Source organism: Strix aluco, chromosome 19, assembly GCF_031877795.1.
Source record: "Strix aluco isolate bStrAlu1 chromosome 19, bStrAlu1.hap1, whole genome shotgun sequence".
NCBI classification, from domain to species: Eukaryota; Metazoa; Chordata; class Aves; order Strigiformes; family Strigidae; genus Strix; species Strix aluco.
The window spans coordinates 4,150,636-4,171,584 of NC_133949.1; the positions used below are offsets into that span (position 1 = coordinate 4,150,636).

A 20,949-nucleotide genomic window follows, 5' to 3' on the forward strand; every position below is an offset into this window, starting at 1 on the left:
CTGGGCACTGGCCCTGGGGCATGCAGTGCCTGGGGGGTCAGGGCTGTGACCAAAGCCACTGCCCTCACATGCAGGAGCAGCTCCTTGTCACCAAGGCACAGCAGCCTTTGTGGTGATGTCCACCTGAACCTCCCAGCCATGGGCTCCCTCCCAGCAGCATCTCAGGAAAGGGGCTCTGGTCCCATTTCACCCCCCTCCTCACCAGATGCTATTTTAAGCTGGATGCAGTCAGCACTGTAGAGAGATGACTGGTGGATTACATGCTGCCCTGTGGGCTGAGGAGCTGGTGGCTGCAGTCGTGAAGTGATGAGGCCTCTGACATAACCGATATGTTCCTTCCTCCCCCAAACACACCCACATCCCCCTGGTCCCTTCCAGCCCCACCTGAGGCTCCTCTCACTGCACGGCTCCCACCAAGCCTCTGCCCTGTGTCTGCTCATCTTCACCACTCCCCAGGAGCTCCCTTCCTGCTCTGCTGCCCTGTGTCTCACTGATGTTCATGTTTGTCCTCCCAAATTCAGTATGTAAACACTGTGGGCTGAGCTGAGTGCAGGCAGATCTCTGGCTTGAGCATTTTTTGTTTGGCTGCCCTATAGGCACCAGAGGTCCAGTCAGGAGGAACCCAAACCCTTGTTCATCCAATAGCACGTGACTAGAGCTGATCAGAGCAACCTAAATGCCATCACTGGTGTGGGCTCCATCTCTTTCAGCTCCAGTGGGAGATCAGCCCCAGGGCTGAGTGGAGATATCTCCTTGTGGGTCAGATCCTGCTCTGGGGCTGGGGTCTGGCAGGGTGATTGCGGGGGGACACTGCATCTCTGGACAGGCATCTCCAGAGATGGGCAGGTTTTGGAGGCACAGAGAAAAAGTACCTTTCCTTGTAAGAGAGGCGTATCTGCTAAGCCTCCTGTCCCAGCTAAACGAGAGTTTAATGAAATAGTTCTAAAAGTCTTGTAGTGAAACATATTTTTTCCATCCTCAGCTCTGGGAATAACTGATCCATTTTAGCTGCAGCTCTCAGAAAACTTTCCCTGAAACAGCCAGCATGTTAAACTGTAGCCCCTAAAGGTAACATTTTAATTGACCATAATGGGGCCAGTGATAGAATTTAACTAGCTGCCAGTAGTCATAATGAGTAGTGATTAAATACCTGATAAAAAGAGTGACCCAAGATACCTGAATGTAATCTATGCCCTTCTCACACCTCCTCCTTCATGGTTTTTATCTTCCTATTTTGCAAAACGGGATGTTCCGATAGGGAAAGCTTGTGTGGGTTTTGACAACATAGAGAAAGGAATAAAGAACACGTTCCCGCTGTTAGAGTTTCAGCTATTGTCATTGCAAATAACTGTAATAGAGGCAAAGACAGAAAGTCCTTACAAAAATATTTATTTCTCAAAATTTGAATTAAATATTACATCAAAAATACAATTAATTAAATACAGAAAATTTAACCTGAGCATGTCTTCATTTAAAAAAATACATCTATTAAATAATATTATTATTTGTCTGAAGTGGAGTTATTGCACCTGATCCCTCCTCTATAAAAAAATTAAATAACAAAACATTAAAGTCAGATTCTGGAACATTTTCAATTTCTCAGCTAGCTTTAAATGACACCGAAGCATTTCTGACAGAGCCCGCAGCTGGCCGTGGCTCGCTCGTCCCGGCAGTCTGGGGACACCAGGTGGCAGGGTCTGTCCTGGGACCTCAGTTCAGCTCCAGCTCGCTCATGTACTGCTTGACCCAGTCCTCTTTGGGGTTGGCGCAGACTTCACGGCCCTTCCTTGTGATAAACCTGTGGGGCACAGAGAGGTCAGTTTTTGGAGGGAGAGTGCTGCATGGAGAGGAGCCCTGCCCCAAACCCAGCCTCTCGCAAACATCAGCAGAATTTGGACATGCAGCATGCCATGCCCATCGTATCAAGCAGCCACCAGATAGTTTGCAAAACGGTGGAGCAGGACCGGTGTGAGCCCCCTGTGTGCTGAGCCCATGGGGCATCAGCTTGCACCTCTTCCCCCCATCCTCCCATCCCCTGGGGCCAGCCGCCATCCACTGTATTTTGAAGATGCATCTTTCCCTCTCCGGATCCTCAGCCCAAACGGAAAGCCCACCACCGCCCCGGAGGAGAGGACTTACACGACGGCTTCCTGGGAGCACTGGCTGTTGGTCTCATAGTACTCCACCACGAAGCTGCGGGGCAGTTGCCGGGAGGTGTAGGTGAAGCAGCAGGAGGTCGGTGGGTCAGAGCCAACTGTGAAGGGCAAAGGTGGTTGTCAGCTGTGGCAAGGGATGGGGAGCAGGGGCAAGGAGCTGGGACCACAGACCCCCAGGTCTGGGCAGCAGACGGGACAGGGAGGAAGAACAGAAAAGATGAGGTCTGTTTTCTTCTTCCTTCAATTCTTTCTGTTTTGGGTTCACCCTGAGCTGGCACTGACATGGCCCATGCTGTGCTCTGAGCTGTGCCTTTCCCACAGCAGGAGAGCCCCAACGGCCCTGGACCACCTGCATCCGATCCACCTGATCCAACACAGGAAGGGACCCAAGGGTGGAAAAGCTGGCAGAAGGGACTCTGTCCCAGCAGCAGCATCTCTCCTGTCCCCATTTAGAGAGAAGGGGGAGAGTCGGGACTTACGCGGTGCAGCGGAGGTCTGGTAGCAGCAGGCAGCGATGAGAACGGCAAGGGCAGCAACAAACACCTTCATGTCAGCTGAGAAGTGGTGGCCGGAGCTGAAGCAGGCAAGTGGAGCTTGAAAGCCTCTTTTCTGTTTGATGGTGAGACATTGAGCAGCTCCTCAATTTATAGGGTGAGGAGGTCCATGCAGCAGTTTGCGTAGGCATGGTGGAATTTCCCCCAGAGAAGAGATTGCTTGTGGTGTAGTCTCGTGATGAAATGGAGCAGCAGCCCCAGGCCCGGAAGGGTGAAGCTCCCCCCTTGATTCAGTGCCTCCCCAGTGACACAGGATATGAAACAGTCACCACGGCTATTTCTGCTTCTTTCATGCATGTCCCATAGTAAGAAGTTCCCCTGTGGAGGTTCCTGCATTTGTCAATAGGTCCCTGTTACCCAACTTGACCAAGCAGCTTGGAGGAGAGAGTGCATCCTTCCAAGGGCTGTGCAAATGGGTGGAAGAGCATGAATGGGATGAGGCCGGTTAAGGAAAAAGGGTCTGAGATCTCCTCTACCGTGGACTGTTTCCCTCTCACATCTGCACAGCCCATGCTGCCCCAGTAGCAGGTGATGGGAGCCATCACCAGTGGGCTCCATGTCCTGTCTGTGTTTCACATAGTTTGAGGGGACTCAAATCATGTCCTGCAGCTGTGACAGCACTGCGGGCAGCAGCACAGGTACCAGTGGGCATGAAATGAGTCCCAGAAGCTGAAGCACTTGAGTTTCCTCCTCAGTTTAAGGGAAGGGAGAGCTGAGATGGAGTGTTGTCTCCTGGAGGTGCCTGCCACACTTCAGGTCCTATAGGGAGACACTAAATGACCAATTTAGATTAGACAGTTAAATTTCAAGGGCTATTGATAGGTGAGGCCTATCATTGCTAAGCATGGAGATGCAGAGAGCCAAAAGAAGCATGGACACTTTGACTGTGACCCTGAAGATGAGGCAGAAGGAGCTCCAGGAGCAGGGTGAGGAAGAAGATACCACTTATGAAGACCAGAAACAGATTAACTGGGGGGTGAGGGCATGGGCAGATAACTGGGATGTCCAGGAAGAAAAGAGTATCCAGTCTCAGCAGAAGAGAGAATATTCTAATGACCACAGACAAGAAGGAATGACCATGTTGTATGGGAGAGAATAAGAGCTCACAGATCTCTGAGGGTTAGGCAAGGGCTGTGACTGAGAAGAAGCCACCAGCTTACACACAGACTGCCATGGAAGTCTACCAAACTCTTCTCTGTCCCTGAGGAGGAGAGGGAAGGCCTGGCGGGGAGGTGATGGGTGCTCTGGGAAGAACTGAGGGCTGTCCTGCTGTAACGAGATGTTCCTAGAAGGACATCTCTTCTCAACAGGGAAACAGATGCATTTCTGGGAAACGTCTCCATTTATTTTCAAGACATCACCAAGTGGTGGTGTCTTGGCAGATGCTGCCTGAAAGTCAGTGGAAGGACTATAATGTAGAGTAGAGCAACCCAACCGCACCACTAGCGCCTCTGCACTCCTACCGCAGCGCCGGGCACTGACTCATCCTGTTTCTATTAAAGGGACCCAGCTATAGACCCAGGCACCTTCTGTAAATAACCTGGTGTTTTCCAAATATCACTCCAATGCCGCATGGTGTGCGCAGCCCTCCACCAGCCGTGGTTGGTAGAAGGGGAGGCAGGGCAGCCCATGACCTTCCACCAGCCGTGGCAGGTTAGCCCCATGCAGGTTAACTGCTCTGCTCCGCAGGGTCTGGAGGACAACGTGGTGCTGGACTTGCACAGGAGAAGTCCCAGAGGTGGCCCACCCTCAAGGAGGATCCTGCTGGGACCTGTGGTGGTGTGCCTGCCCCTTGCCCTGCCTGGGGAGGAAAAATCTACCCCATGGAGCAAACGTGGCCCTTGCCAAGCTGAGCATCACCCCCTTCCTGGACACACCATGGCCAATCTGGTCCCCCTCCATCCTTCCCTTTGCTATTCACAGAGGGAAGCACCTCGCAGGCTCACTCATCAGTTCAGACCTCATTCCCCTCTCTGTTTGTCAGCTCACTTGTCCCCAAATATCCTGGGAGGCTGAGGAGAGAGCCTGCCTCCTCAGGCAGGGCGCCCAGCCAGGAAGGAGGTGGGAACCTGGTGTTCAGATGGACACCGGCTGGACCAGAAATTGGCTCTGAGCTAGCGTTGGCTCACTTGGCTCCTCTGTGCGGTTGCTCAGCCTCTGAGCTGTTCCCTGTGATTGTACCTTCAAGTATTCAGGGGTCACGTCTTGAGATCTACCACCTACAGACATCTGGTCCTGTCCTGCTCCCAAGGCACGCGGTGTGGGTAGGGCAGGCAGGAGAAGTGCCATTTATGGTGCAGAAATGTTCTGATAAAAAACAAGTTTTATTAAAAGAGAAGAATTAGTTGGAAATCTGCATTGATTATTCAAATGGTTTCAGTGAGGTATTTTTCTGTTTCAGGCAGCTGAAAACCTTCATGCTTTTATACCTTTGTTGGGAAGCAGATGACAAATTATTTTGGACTGTCAGGGACCATTTTTTGATTAATCAAAAAAAATTTCTCAGTTTAGCTGAGTCAGTTTAGGATCAGTTTAGTCTAGATAATGTGTATTATGGGGGCCAAGTAAGGGCTGAAACTTTTCTACTGCCGAAAGCTAAAAATAACCCCAAAGTCAGGGTGTTTTCTTTCCAGGGGTCTGTTTTTTCCTTAGAAATCTGCCAGAAGCCCCCACTCTGCCATCTCTTTGCCAGCCGGAGGTGGGAGGCTACGGTCGTATCAGCAATGCCCTGAGATGTTGCAACATGCTCCTAAAAAGCATTTCCTCACCCACTCCCCTGCATTCCAGTCATGATGAAATGAGAAAGTAATTTCTTCTAGCTCTTCCCCCTTTTAGAAAGAGGCGAAGCTGCATGTCTCGGATGAAGGACCTGGGAGGTGCTCTGAGATGGAGAGATGCCCACGGAAGAGTGGGCTGGAGCACGTCAGTGGGAATTATGTTCGTAGCACAGCAAAACGGTGGCCTAAGGTGGAAGTTTTCCCACTGTGGCTCCAGCTGGTTTCAGGATCCATGACCCAGTCTGTGGTATCCCCTTGCCCCCACCACCGTCAGGCAGTGCTTGGACTCAGCAGGATGGGCTGCCCGAAGCAGTCTGGCTGATGTTGCACCAATTTACATAGAGGGGTATGATAGAGGTTTTCTGCCAGTCCCCAAAAAATCCCAGGAGAAAGTGCTAAGTAAAGCAAATGCCCAAAATAAATCCGGTGATAATAGAAATAGGGAAATTCTCAATCTTGAATGAAAGGGGAACCCTGAAAAAAGTAGTGAGACTGGCTGATGTAAGTTGCTATTTATAGCAGGTTTTAAGGTTAAGCTGGATTTGTCAGGATTCGTTCAGAAAAGGAAGTACTTAAAAGTGTCCTGAGTTCAGAAACTGCCTCTAGGACAAGCTCCGCTTCCACCTGCAGCAGTCTCCATCCTGCCCTGCTCAGAGCTCAGGCACCGGTGTCTTTACATCAGTATCCAGAAATTTCACCCCCACCATTCTTGATGTTTCTGGAGAAATCTTGGAATTTTTGAGATGACATCATGTCCTGGAAATGGCTCCTGTGGGAACCTGTGCCTGTGACTGGGAACCATCTGTCTGCACCGCATCGGATGAAGGGGAGAACGTGGCCATCCCAGCCGGGCTGCGCTGCACAGGAGAGCCCTTCACGTTTCCCTGAAATGCTGTCAGGCCAGGAAGATGTTCATAGCTGATAAGAAAATGTATCTCATTAAAGGTTCAAACTTCCTCTAGTAAGGGCGTTTTCTGAAAAAAAATCCCTGGGGAATACTATCACTTTCTAATGGCTGATGCCTCAAATTATTCCTGGCCTTTATTTTGAAACAAAATAAACCTAAGAGGATTAAGTGTACAGTATTTCAAAGCAAATTAAACTGAAATAAAAAAGCCTTCTTGGTTCACATTCCTCTCCATCCTTGTCATGAAAGGAAAAGAAAGAAACGGGGAAAACTTGAGTTTTACCATTTTTTGAGAAGTGGCTGTGGGGCTGTGCTCCAGGCTCGCCCTGACTGCCGGCTCCAGGGGCAGGGGCATGCCTGACCCACACCCCTCAGCATCCCTCAAACCCTGCAAATGCCTGGGAGGACCAGATGAAGTGTCTCTGCTGGGGCTGTATCCTCTGCCCTGGGGGACATCCCACCTCACCTGAGCCCTCCAGAAAGAACAAGGAAGACCAGGCTGAAAATTCAGGGCTCTGCTAGGATGAAAAACAAAAGCAGTTTTTAAATGAACTCACTGGGCCTTGTGTGCTCATCATAATCCAGCAAAAAGGAAAAGAAGCAAGCCACAAATCGATTGTTTTCATTTTCATTAGTGCTCCTGGAGCCCAGCTCTCTGGGAGGTTTGGGTGGGCTGGCTGCGAGTGGCCCGCAGAGCGCAGGGTGGCCGGCTGCGTCCCACGGGTGCTTCAGGGATGGCCGAGCATCATGAGCTTCCTCTGCTCACAGAGGGGGCTGAGACCAGGGTTAACCTTTAAACTTGTGTCAGGGCCATTGCCACAGATGAAGACTTCCCTTATGCATGGCTCTGCCGAAGACCCCGTGTCCACCAGCGCAGGCTTGGTCCCTCTCTTTGCAGCATCCTGGCAGACATGTATGTGGTGTCGGTCCCCACCCGGTACTGATGGGGGTAGGAAACCCCCATGGGAGGTGTGAGCTTTCCAGCTGCGGTGGTCATGCATGGAGACTGACAGCGGAGCTCGGATGTTTACTAGAGTCACAATTTATTTTGAGCTCGCTGCAAGGCTGCAAACCACTTCCCATGTGTGGGGGCTGTTTGTAAGTTAGGGCGCTCTGCAGTGCCTCTGTGAAGCGCAGGTCCCATCCTGTTCCCTGTGATGCTGAGGCTTTTGCCTCCCAGATGGGCTTGTGCCCTTCAAAAGGGCCATTGTCTGGCCACCCTGGCCAGCATAGGCTCTGCCTGGCACCCGCATCCTCTGGGGAGAGGGGAGGGCTCGGGGAACTCTGGCACTGCTCACTGTCATGCCATGGCTCGGCAGCCTCCCCATGTGGCCTCCTGCATCCCTTGGGGATGGTTTGTGGTTTGTGAGTAGGAGTGGAGGGGAGCTGGACCTGGTCAGGGATCGCCTTTGCCCCAGGTTGTGAGCAGAGGGACGAGGCTGTGACCCCCAGGCCACTGCAAGTCTGTCCCAGGTGAATCCACCAGCATCTCCCAGATGGAGCACCCACACCCCAGAGCTCGCATCTGCTTGTGGGTTTCTGGGCAAGAGGATCGAATGGCTAGCAGGAGTGACAGGGACAGGATAATATCCCTTTACCTGCTCCAAGGTCCCTCTGATGGTGCTACTGCCAGGGCTGGGATGGTGCAGCCCCCACGGGTCAGCTCTACCCCTGGGCGAAGGCAGACAAGGCTTCCCCATCAGCCTGGGGACAGCCCTCACCATCATCTAAGCAAAGTACCCTCTACCCCTCTGCCCTGGGGGTATGTGCTTTGTGATCTGTGGCTCTTGGTGAGTGCAGGACTTTGAGGGGGGGCTTGAAGGAGTCCCAAAGCCTCTGAGCTAATCCTTGTCACCATCTATCCTAGGGAAAGAAGACTCAGCACCCACTATAACATCCTTCCCTACAGTCTTCCTCTTTGAATAATTTAACTTTCTTTTTCTATCCTGCCTGCACCCAAACACATCTCATGCCCCAGTCTGGGTGAGGCTAAAAAGATAAAAAATAGGCTTGTTTCCAGGAATAATAAAGGAAGCTTGAGAGAGGTCAACTTATAAATACTTAAACTGCAGGAACTGTGACAGCAGAGAGCTCTGGGATTTGACAGAGAAACGGAAATCAGTGTACAGAAACAGAAAACTGAAAACAGAAGCTGGCCTCGGGAGCCAGCGAGGGCGAAGTGCCCTGGGAGCAGCCTGGCAGGAGCACGCAGCCGGGGCTGCAGCCAGTGACTCGAAGCCAGAGAGTCCTGTGGCAGGGGGCCAGCGGTGCAGAGGAGCAGCTGGGGAGGCAGAGGTGTCCCCCTTCCAGGAGACTTCTCAGTACTCTGCAGGAAACAACATCACAGCTGACAAAGGGCCGTTTTGTAACGCTAACCTGTGTGCGATGACACAACCAAGCGACTGCGGCTGCAGCAGCTCTTCACGGACCCTCCTCCTCCAGCTCTGTCAAAGTCATTAACAGTAAATGATGGCTCCTTTCCTTCCACTGACCATCCCAGGGCTTCCAGTTGGAGGACAGAGCTGCCTGATGCAGATCACATCGCACTCCCATCGCACCTCCCCGCCACCCCTGGGTGCTCCGTGCCACGAGCGAGGCGGCACTGTGTGCTGGTGGCACTGCGTGCTGCTGGCCCTGTGGCTTGCTCCTTGCAGGCCGCAGGCTGGAGAGCAGAAGCTGTGAAGTTCCCATGAGCAAAGCTGGTGTTAGCCACAAAGCTGTCTTTCTGCAGCCACAACCTTTCTCACCCGGCACTGCACCACTGGCAGCCAGCAATTTGTCGTTTCTTCATGCACATGCTGAGTTGCAAGCACAGAGGAACATCAAACTCCCACTGTTGGTTTCTGCATGATTTATTTCCATGGCAAAAAGCCATAATTTGGTTTTGCTCTGCAGCAATTCAGCTGAAAGCTACGGCCACTTCTTGTTCTGCCGTTCACCTCTGCCCAGAGCTGCTGAGACCTACGCAGGGAAAGCAGAGCTGGTCCTGCCAGAGCTTGCTATGAATCCAGCAAAACCCAACACCTTCCCCGATACCCGTGTCAGGACTTACAGAGTCTTTGGCACCAATAAAAGCACACCCTCAGGGTGAGCCTGCAGCCTGCCACAGCCCACAGCACCAGTGCCCTGGTTTGTAACTCAGGATAAGACCTTGCAGGGAAGCAGGAGTAAGTGTGGGGAGGAGCAGATCATCACCTATGTCAGGGGCCTTGAACCTTATTTTTGTCCCTGCTAGAGAAGAGCCAATTTGTGAAGGATGGTGTCTCCACTTGCAGCTCCAGGGTAGTCAAACAGGGGATTCATACTTCTGGGGATGAAAATCCAGGCCTGGGAGCCCACCTGCAGGTCTGAGCATCCTCTCTGCAGTGGAGGGGGGCTTTGACCCCAGCTGCACCGCCAGGCTGTGGCAGGATGACAGGAAACCCCAGGTCACCCCTCTCCTTGCAGAGCTGCTGCTCTGCCCTGCACCCCAGGCAGGAGCTGCCCTGAGCCAGTGACATGACAAGGCCTGAAAGTCTCTTCCATGCCACACAGGTTCTCCACCACCCATTTCTCACCTTTTTGGCCAGAAAATCCATCTTGTACTCAGGGGAGCTTTTGGAGGTAGTGGTTCAGGCTGACAAAATGTCTCCGGTGTGGCAAACCACCTCTTCCAGTGAACTCCCCACTCCACTGGGGGCTGAGGTTGAGGGTGGAAAAAGACCCCCCTGTCTGCAAAGACCCTCCAAAGCAGGGTGAGATCCTGCCATTTGGCTGCTTTGTGGAGGCCTGTGACTGTTAAGGTGACCGTGTGTAGTCAGATGCCTCACCAACCCGGTAGCCTTCTGAGATGAGATGGCTGGCCAGGAGGATGAGGGCAGAGGGATAAGTGGATGTTGTTTATTTTGACTTTAGTAAGGCTCCCATACCATCCTCATAGGCAAACTGATGAAGTATGGGTTAGATAAATGGCAGTGAGAAGGACTGAGAACTGGCTGAATGGCTGGGCTTGGAGGGTTGTGATCCATGGCACAAAGTCCAACTGGAGGCTGGTTGCCAGTGGGGAACCCCAGGGATGGATACTGGAGCCAGTACTGTTTAATATCTTAATGACCTGGGTGATGGGACAATGTACCCTCAGCAAGTTTGCTGATGACACAAAGCTGGGAGGAGTGGCTGATGCACCAGAGGGATGTGCTGCCATCCAGGGGGACCTCATCAGGCTGGAGAAATGGACTGACAAAAATCTCATGAAGTTCAGCAAGAAGTGCAAAGTCCTGCCCTGGGGATGAACACCCCCAGGCACCAGTAGATGTTGGTGCTGACCAGCTGGGAAGCAATTTGACACAAAAGGACCCTGGGATCCTGGTGGACATCAAACTGGACATGTACCCTTGCCATAAAGAAGGCCAACACCCTCCTGGGCTGCATTAGGAGGAGCATTGCCAGCAGGTCGAGGGAGGTGACGCTTCCCCTCTGCTCAGCGCTGGTGAGGCCGCTCCTGGAGTGCTGGGTCCAGTTCCTGGCTCCTCAGTATGAGAGACAAATGGACATACTGGAGAGAGTCCAGTAAGAGCCACGAAGATGATTAAGGGACAGGAGCATGTCTCCTAGGAGAAGAGGCTGAGAGAGCTGGGACTGTTCATCCTGGGGAAGAGATGGCTCAGGGGGATCTCATCAAATTGTGTGTGTGGGGAGCAAAGTGGATGGAGCCTGACTCTTTGCAGTGATGGCCAGTGACAGGACAAGAAGCAATGGGAAAGTCTATTTAAATACCGTTATTACTGAACTGAACTGAAAAAAAACTTTATTACTGAACACTGAAACATGTTGCCCAGAGAGGTCGTGGAATCTCCATCCCTGGAGACATTCAAAGCCCATCTAGACATAGTCCTGGGCAGCCTTCCCAGCCAACCCTGCTTTGAGCAGGAACTGGACTGGACAATCCCCAGGGGTGCCTCCAGCACTCCTGGCTGGTCCATGTGAAGCCAAGCACCGCGGGACTGGCGGGAGCAGAGCACTTTGGGTAGCACAGAGCCCACGGCTCAGGCATGTCTCAGCTCCATGTGCTGCGGTTTAGCAACCTCTGATAACACCCATCACAGAGCAGCACGAGAGGGCTTTGGAGCCTGGCTGTTGTTTTTTTTTCCAGAGTTGCATAATCTTAGGCAAACATTGTATCTTTTGCTATATGGACTCACAGGGAAAATCCCTCCTGTAGTTCAGATAAATAGTTCTGCTCTTTGGGGCCCTGCCACTTGGCACATTTTCGTTTCCTTTTGATTTAATAAAATCGAAAATGAACACTGAGTCAGAGCTCAACATACTTGGCTCCAATGTGAACTATATCCCATTCTTTCTGACTTTTTTTTTTTTTTTTTCCTTCCCTAATACCCTTCAGCTATTTCACTTTCGTGACATCCTCTGTCATCATTCTGGAATTTCCACTTCGGCTTCTCCCTGCTGCCACCAGAACTCCCTATTAAAAGGGAGCTGAATCCAGCTGCAGCAGTCTGAGCCGCGTCTGTCAGAGCTTCTGGTCCTGCTCCGACTGCCCTCACCCTTTGGGAAGATGAAGGTCTCTGCAGTCATTTTTGTTCTTGTCATTGCAGCCTCTTGCTCCCAAACTTTCTCTGGCCCAGGTGAGTCCTGCTTTTTCATTTGTGAAGATCTGAGCCTTTTTTATCATTTCTCTATTGAGTTCCCCTGGAAGATAACTGGGAATTTTTCAGCATTTGTACCACTCTCCATTCTGCACGGAGGTCATGTGGGGACCCCAGAATTAGAAAACCCATCCATCCCTCCATTCCTCCATCCCTCCATCCCTCCATCCCTCCATTCCTCCCTCCATTCCTCCCTCCTTCCATCCTCCCTCCCTCCCTCCCTCCATCCCTCCATCCAGCCATCCAGCCATCCAGCCATCCATCTGTCCAGCCATCCTGGGCTCAGAATACTTATTCCTGGTTTTAGTTTAGGGACTTCAGTCTCTGTCCTGGGGCTGGGGAAAGTGGGGAAATGAATCTCTGAGCAATGATTGGGTGGGAATCTCCCCCGGCACCTGACAATATTGTTCCTGGCATTGGACCAGATGATCCCCAATGTCCATTTCAACCTTAATTATTCTGTAATTCCTCACTCCCTTCCCGGCCAGCACAGTTCCCTGAGCTGATGGGCTGACTGCTCCCGACACACACCTAGCATATGCTCACGTTGTCTCTCCTTGCCTCTTCCAGTTGGATCTGACCTCCCAATCTGCTGCTTCTCTTACACACACCACAAGCTCCCGCAGAAGCTCATCCTGCGTTATTACAGCACCAGCACCAGCTGCACGCTGCCGGCCATTGTGTAAGTACCAGCCTGACTCCTGGGTACAGACAAGCTGTGGCAGTGCGGGGACAGCCGCTGTGGGTTGTGTGCGTGTGGGTGACAAGCTCTGCAGGGTGGCTGTGGGCACAGGGGTCTGTAGGAACAGAGCAGGGTGAGGGGAACCCCGAGGGAAAGGGGCTTGCACAAGGACTGCCAGGGATGCTCTTGTGGGAACGCCCAGTGATGTTCCTGCAGGAGCTGAGGAGGCAGTGTGGGAAAAGGGATGGGAACAGGGAAAATCACAGCCAGCCACTGGTTTCAGCATCAGCTTAGGGCACAAGGGAGAACCTCTTGCAATGCCCCAAATCTGGGATCTAGGCTCTCCTAGGTCTGAGCAGAGATCTAATATGTCTCATCCTTGTTCCACAGGTTCATCACAAAGAAAGGCCGCCAGGTCTGCGCCAATCGTGGTGACACCTGGGTCCAAAGTTACCTGCAAAAGTTGAAGCAGAACTGAGCAAAGCAAGATGGCAAACGTAGCTGCTATCGTGCATGACTCGCGTGATTCTGAGCTCCTGCGGCGGAGCAGGACACTGGGGCAACAGGAGCTGCACGAGCCCACGTCATCTGCAGGTGGCTCCAAGGGGCTGCTGGAAGGCACCACGGGACACCTCGTGTTGGGGTGCTGCTGCTTGCCCTTGGCTTGCACGGACCAGTCTGCAACCTCATCCCTCTGCCCTGACCCCTCCACCTGTGGCCAGGGAAGGCTCATGGGACTGCACCTCTATTGTTCTTATATTATTTTTAAATTTCATTGAAAATTTCAGGAATTATCATATAGGATATGCAGTACTTTCTTCTGTGGATAATAATACTATTTATGGGAGGGTGGGAGGGAGGGTATTTATGGGAGGGTGGCTCAGAGTCTCAGTGTTGGATGATGGGTGACCCTGTCTTACACATGTGAAATCATGATTCTGGAGAATAAAGAATTTGCACAAAACCTCTGCTTTTTAACCTTTATGTGCATCTGTGCGGTGTTCACCAGCACACAGACAGAACCTCACCCTGAGCCTATCCGCGCAATCTATATGGCCTGTAATGATGGGAAACGGTTTGAGGCAAAACCATAAAGTTTCCATACTGCAAACTCATGAATATCCTCCGACACCTCATTTCCCCACCACATACACCCCTGCCTCCCACATTCTCTACAGAATTAGACATGTCTGTATGCACATATGGGCCTTTTGCATACATGAATATGCTCTCCACACACCCCAGGCACATCTCATATTCTTGCTTGCTGCTCCCAGCCCCACACCCCACACCCCAGACTGGTCCCTGGACGTGCTGTGTGTGCAACGGGATGGTGATGGGACACATTGCTGTAAGGGGTAAAATCCTGACAGAAGCTTTGCGGGGGGAGCAGGGACAGTGGCTCATGATCGGATGGGAGGAAGCAGGGGGCATGGAGCTGCTGCAGTGCTGGGGCTCCCCTGGGAGCTCATGAGCTGCTCATCTGCCCTTGTGCTGAGGATGCTGGGGCACAGAGCAGGGCCAATTCCCTGCCTGTACCGCCCCCTCCCTCCCCGCCACTTCTGCCAGTTATGCAGCAGTATTTCCCGGCACAGAGCCCATGGGTACCCACATGCACACTGCCAGAGGCCCCACGGTGTCTCTCCTCACATGAATCTGTTCCTCCGAGACATCACCACACCTCTGCCCCCCAGTCCCTGTGTGCAGCTGGGTCCTGCTGGGCCTGGCAGTGCTGCCTGGGGAGAGGCAGGGACCCCAGCTTTCTTTCTGACCACTCCAATAGGGGTTGTTTCTCACTGTCCCACCTGTAGAACAAAGGGAAGGGTTCAGATATGCTGCAGGGGAAAAAGAGCCACCAGCAAATCTGCTGCAGTCATTCCCAGGATGTGGCTTTGCGTGGGAACATGAATGAGAGGGAACAGGTCCCAAGGGCAGAAGCACAGTGCTGGGGACAGCTTTCCCACTGCAATCATGCTCAGCACTTCTCTGCTTCTGCACATTGGGAAGAAATGCCCCCACAACACGGTCACCAAGAGCTGGTCTGGCCTTGCAGCCATCCTGTTCCAGTCACTATTTCTTCTTCCTAATGCAAAAAAGGCCTTTTCTTATTGTTTTATTTCTTCCTGCAGCTATAGAACAGACTTGACAGTCTTGAGGCTGGGAAAGCACCTTCACGTTGTCTTGTGATTTCCCTCTAGTGTTGTGTTTTCTAGGCTGGAAAGCTGGCTGCAGGCGGGAAGGCTCCTGGGGCACCCAGGGAGCAGCATCCCAGCAAAGGGCAGACCCAGCCCAGGCACCATGTTGTGTCCCAGGAGATAGTGCTCGTGATGGGGAACCACATGGGGGGCTCCTCTCCAGCTCCATGGGGGTGGCTCTATGCTGGGAGGATGATTTGGGAAAGGCACAGGCTCTCGCTCACCCTTGGCAGGGTCCCTGCACTCCCCTGGCAAAGCAGGGTCCTGGCAGAGAGGGTTAGGTCCAAGCAGGGACAAGGTGGATCAGCATGTTTGCAAAAATCTTGTCTGACTCTATGGTCAGGGCTTACCATTGCGGGGGAGAGACAAAAATCTGCAGAAGGGTGTATCCTGAGCAAGGCTTCCCCACTGCGCCGTGAAACACGGGAGCAGAGAGTGGCCACTGCATGGTGGAGTGAATGGACAGGGGCTGCTGCCTGCGGGTGGGCAGGCCAGGAGCCCGGGAAAGGAGTTCTGGGGGTCTCCTCTACTCCTGAGGGCATCCCAACCCCCTCACGCCTGCTGCAGGCTCCGTCGCCTTTTGTGCTGAGAAGCTGAGCTGGGTGCTGCAGAGGAACTGCAGGAGCCCAAACCAGTCCCTGATTCGGGGCTCGGCGCAGTGCGAGGGGACGGAGGATGGACATCGTGGTGAAAGGGAAGGCTGAGGGGGGTCTGAGGTTTGCTGAGGGTGCAGGGGACAGGCTGGAGAGGCAGGACTAAGCGCTGAAGCTCTTCTCCGGACAGTCCCTGGCCGGGAGCCCCGGCACACGTGGGAATTTCCGTCTCCATCCTTTCTGGTTTCGGTTTCCTTTCTGAAGCTCCAGGAGCAGCAGCCAAGCCAGCCTGCTCCAGGAGCCCTGAGCCCCCTTTTCCCAGACCCATCTTCCCTGGCACGAGTCAGGTCCCTCTGCGTGGGGACTGTGGCAGCCCAGCCCAGGGGTCCCATGCCTGCCTGCGCTGCCTGTCTGTCCATGCTGGTCCATGGGGATGGGGCTGGGGGGGGCAGCACCATGGCGGGGGGCTGTAAGAGCAAAGGAGAAATTGTAGCCCCAGGGGTCAAATGTGCAGGGAGCAACCTGCCCACAGCCTCTCATCTGCTGCCAGCTCTGAGCACGGGAAGGCAGCCAGGAGGGGACACTTGGACAAGCTGGGAGAGCTGCTGTGGGGGGAGATACTGCAGAATCCAGGGGATGTGTCGGCTGCTCTCGATGGTCCGGTCTTGAGGCTTGGGGCAGCACCAGGCCTTTTTTGCCTGCTGCACAGAAATCTGCTCAGTTATAGATAGTCCCTGTCCCCGACACCCTTCTCCACATCAACTCTGACAGCCCAAAACTCCCTTTCCTGCAGGTTTCTTTGCTCTGCAAGCAGCTCAGGGACATCTGTGCTGCAAAATGGGGTGTGAGTTGGGATGGGCCCCACCATGAGACTTCATGTGGGACACAGGGCACAGACAAGCGTGGAGCCAGGTACCGAGTCTCAAGAAGCAAGTCAGGACTCAGCAAGGCCAAGTGGTTCACCAGCCAGATCTGAGCTGAACAAATGAGAGTGCAGCAGAGAGGCAAGGGAAGAGTTTAACTCCCCAGCTGCCTGCTGGAAGGTGGCCATTGCTCAGCCATCAGCTTCTCGTGTGCTTACAGAGGGAGACAAAAGCCAAGGCCAGATGCTCCCATGGGGCCTGGCAGGTTGACTCTGCTGGACTCCATGAACCACAGGCTTTTTCTTCACTGCCTGCTGTGTCAGAAGACCCCCATGGTGCCATGGGCAAAGCACCTGATAGCCTGGTTCTCTCCGCTGTTTTTGAGAGCATGAACCCTGTGGCTGTCCCCTTTCTCCCAGTGAAGCTGGGAGAAGCCCTGGGAAGGGAGGTGAGCCATGCAGACCTTCAGACCCAGTGGCTGCACTGTCTCCCTGCTGGCCCCTGCTCCTAACCCGATTCTGCAGCTGCCCCCTCCACCAGCCCCTGCGGGGCAGTTCTCACCTCCTCCTGCTCTTGACCATTTGTATTAACATGAGGAGTGCAGCTGTGACAATTTCTAGCTGACGTTGCTGAAGCACCTGCTATATTAAAGGATGTACATCCTGACATGGCCTCTCCCTGCAGCTCTTTGATAGCTGGTGGTTTGAACTTGGCCTCATGGATCAGCTTCTTTGAGTTCTGTCTTTCTGACCTACAGTGGCCATGTTCTGGCAGCTCCACGTCACTCAATAAGCCTTTCTCCTAAACCCACCCATTTATATGTCCCATCACTGGTGCTTCCCTGTGGAAAGTGGGGACTGGATGGATCAAGGCTGAGCACAAACATGGTCTGTATGTCTGCTTAGCTCCTGATGGGAACATGAAGGTCTTGCTCGTTGAACCTTGCTCTCCTTGTTGCTGCCCTCTGCTCCCAGTCCTGTTCTGCTCCAGGTGAATCCACCTCTGTCTTTGGGTTGGTTTTTTCTCTCCTGGAGGAAGAAGGGCTCATGATAGTGACCTGTAGCCTGAGGAACAGGCATGAACTTCTCTGACTCCTTGGTCTGGAGCGTGGCCTGCTGGGAGTGCTTATTCCCAGTTGGTCGTACACATCCCCGTTGTGTCCCCTCCTGGTCATATATATTCAGTCCTGCACCCCAAATCTCTTTCAGCTGTCCCTGACACAGCTGTGTGCTGTTTCACATGCACTTGGCAGAAGCTTTTCAGGAAACACATGAAGGTCTATTTCTACACCACCAGCAGGTGCCAGCAGCCAGCTGTTGTGTGGGTACAGGCTCTTACCTGTGCAGGAAGCCTTTGGCTTGGCCCCACAAATCTTTCTGCCTCTTGGGACCAAGAATGGGACTTGTTGGGCTGTTATCTGGGATTGACCATCACTCAGTCCTGGCAAGGAGAGATGTTTTCCAGTTGCAAGGAGATGGCTGAGAAGGCCCTGTCCATGCTGACACTGGGATGAGACCAGTGGAGGGAGGATGACAGGTTGTTCCTGGTATCATGTGTGTTGCAGCCATGCGAGCATGACTGAGAAAGTGCTCCCAGGTGAGGTGTTTGTTGTGCAGTAGAGAAATACCCAGAGGGTACCTGCCCCAGGAGACACCAACCACATGCTCTGCAGTGGCCACTTGGGTCGGAGGTCTGTGGTCCTCCCTGCCTGCAGCAAGTTGAGGCAGAGCCAGGAGCCTGTCCCAGAGACCTTCTCTGATTTAGCAGCACCTCCCCTTGGCTGGCTGCCTCCACACTAGGCAGCAGTCACAAAAAGGACATGCCCAGCCCTGGTGTGACAGTGCAGCTCTGTGGTGGTGTACCCCTTCCCCACAACAAAGGTTTTCTGGTCCTCTCCACTTCCAAGCTTCATCACCAGGAAGAAACATCAAGTCTGCTCTCACCCTGACACTGACTGGGTGAAGGCATGTGTGAATTTTTTTGGGACACATTGAGATGGCCACCTCCACTTGGTGCCCCAGTGATCCAGCTCTGGCCCCTGGGAGCCCAGGGCCAGGCCCAGTTTCTTTCTCTCCTCTTGAAAGGGAATGATTTTTTGTGTCATGGATTGATGAAGGGTCTGGAGCACATGAGGAGCAGCTGAGGGGACTGGGGTTGCTTAGTCTGGAGAAGAGGAGGCTGAGGGGAGACCTCATCACCCGCTACAACTCCCTGAAAGGAGGGTGCAGAGAGGGGGGATGAGTCTCTTGAGCCAAAGAACCAGCGCCAGGACAAGAGGGAATGGCCTCAAGCTGCGCCAGGGCAGGGTCAGACTGGCTCTTAGGAAGGATTTCTTTGCAGAAGGGGTTGTTGGGCGTTGGAATGGGCTGCCCAGGGCAGGGGGGGAGTCCCCATCCCTGGAGGGGTTGAAGAGTCGGGTTGACCCAGCGCTGAGGGATCTGGTGGAGTTGGGAACGGTCAGGGTGAGGTTCATGGTTGGACTGGAGGAGCTTCAAGGGCTTTTCCAACCCAGATGATTCTGTGATCGCCTCTCGCTTGTCACAGTACTGTGGGCAGGGAAGTGGAACCTGTGTCCCCAACAGGGAGTGCTGGCCCCATCAGCCTACCTCACGCAGCCTGACTCTGCAAAGGCAAGCTCGTGCCTCAGTTTCCCCATCTGTAAGTGAGGGATAGCAATGCTTAAAAGCTTTCTGTGAAGTGCTCAAGGAGCCACTGTATGAAAGCAAACAAACATGAGCTCTGTTTGATTTTATATCCCTTCCCTGCTTCTCTCCACTGCCAGGCTGTGTCCCAGGGTCCCTCTTGCCTCCTGCCACAGTGGGCTGTGCCATAGCTGCTCTTCAGGGATGCAAAACAGAGCCTTGTACCTCTCGCCTCCTGCTGAGCTACCTGCCCAGCCTGCAGAGCACTTGGGCTCCTTCCAGAGCTACTCTGGGGCACAGGTGTGCTGTTAATTAGCAATTTTCACCCTTATTCTCTAGACATGGTTTCACACTGTATTTAAAGAATAAAGCCTTCTGCTCATAATGCCTGTCTCCATCACTGAGCTTGGACATTGATGGACCTCCTCCCTGATGCACAGGCTTCTCCTTCCCACCCACCCCCAGCAGAGTGGTCCTTTTGGGACCCCCAAACCCTGCTCTCCACAGTCCAGACCCCTGGATGTGCAGGGGAAGGGGTGGGGACCCAGCCATGAGCCTGCTGTGAGCCTCAGTTCAGAATGGAGCCGGGCCCTGGCTCCCTGTGGAGCACATTGTCCCCCACCTCCTCCTGCCAGGTCTTTGTTCACTCTGTAAGGCTGCTGTCAGGGGTGGGCTGTGGGGCAGCACCCCTGTGCCTGTAAATCCCACTGACCTGACAGGACTCTTCCCGTCCCCGACCTAAGAGCTGCATCCTCCCTCTCCCTCCTCTGCTCCCAGCCTCCCAGCTCCCTGCTTCTTTTCTTTCTGCATCTCCTTGATGCCCTTGCTGCCCTCTGCACCCCAGGGTGCCCTGCACCCACCTCCACTCCCCTACACCCTTCCTCCCCATCCCCAGGGACAGCCACCCTCTTCTGCCTGGGGCTGTGCCTCCTGGTGCCCCATCAACAAGGAATTGGGACCCCCTCTGTCCCTCAGCACTGGGGGAGCACGCAGGCAGGTGCCCTGCCAGCATGCAGGGACAAGATCAGTTGAGGTTACGGCACCAACTCTTGGTGCACAGACATTTCGGGACTCCCTCTGCTGCCTGCTCTTGCTGGGAGGATGCTGGGGTCCACCATGGCTGCAAAGACCCCTTGTTGACCCTGGCCTCATGGCTGGGGCAGCTCCTTCATCTCTGGGGACCCTTGTCCTGGGTACTGAGAGCCTCCCCTGTGCCCTTGGGCTCTGTGAGGTTTTGGCACCCTTTCCCTGCACTGATGCAGGCAGCCGCTGCTGGGAATACAGTCCCAGGCTGCAGAGTCCCAGAAACAGCAGGTGAGGGCTGTGGCCTCAGCTCCTGCCAGAAATAGAGACTTTGGGGCAGTTAATAGGGAACTGCAATAGGAAATGCTGGTTAATAAAGAGGGCGACCTGTGGAGACATGGTGACGAGCCAGGGGAGAACAGGAGACAACCTGAACATTTGCAGATTACCACAGCACCAATGGCCTTTGGGGGTGTTTTATGGACACTATATCTCACACTGGCTTGCTTGCCCCTGATTATGGGGGATTATCTGTTGCTCGCAATGAGGGGGGCCTGAAAAATGACTCCTGGGGGTGATGAGTAGCTCATTTTGTGGTGGAAATACTTCCTGGGAGATGAGGATTTGACGTGCACAAGCTGCCAGGTGGGGATACTCTTGGCCAAGGGGTGATACAAAAGCTTTGAACTTTTGCTTCAGACAGATCTGATGGAGACACCCCAGAGATCAAAGGTCCCCATCCGCCCCTGCAGAACTTCAGCAGCAGGGAGATCAGACCCAGCAGTTTCATTCTCTATTCACACAGATATCAGCTAGATTTAAATGCAAACCATAGGTTGATAAAGTGCTTTTGTTGGTTTTACTTGGTGCAAAAGATCTCTTGTGCTTTTTTAAACTAAATTAAGATCTCCTTCC

The 20,949-nt window shown here is 53.4% G+C and overlaps 2 protein-coding genes across 2 annotated transcripts; one reads left to right on the plus strand and one right to left on the minus strand.

The window, feature by feature from the left end:
- Window positions 1-1,372: 1,372 nt before the first annotated feature.
- LOC141932047 (C-C motif chemokine 4 homolog) lies at window positions 1,373-2,755 on the minus strand. The gene is made up of 3 exons (XM_074845010.1): window positions 2,636-2,755; window positions 2,140-2,254; window positions 1,373-1,798 (listed from the first exon to the last, which is right to left on the minus strand). The coding sequence occupies exons 1-3, from the start codon at window positions 2,703-2,705 to the stop codon at window positions 1,711-1,713; spliced, it is 273 nt and encodes a 90-aa protein (XP_074701111.1). The 5' UTR covers window positions 2,706-2,755; the 3' UTR covers window positions 1,373-1,710.
- A 9,120-nt stretch (window positions 2,756-11,875) lies between these two features.
- Window positions 11,876-13,558, plus strand: LOC141932080 (C-C motif chemokine 4-like). Its single transcript, XM_074845105.1, has 3 exons — window positions 11,876-12,015; window positions 12,607-12,718; window positions 13,109-13,558. Exons 1-3 carry the CDS (start codon window positions 11,946-11,948, stop codon window positions 13,194-13,196), a joined length of 270 nt encoding a protein of 89 aa, XP_074701206.1. The 5' UTR covers window positions 11,876-11,945; the 3' UTR covers window positions 13,197-13,558.
- The last annotated feature ends 7,391 nt before the right edge of the window (window positions 13,559-20,949 follow it).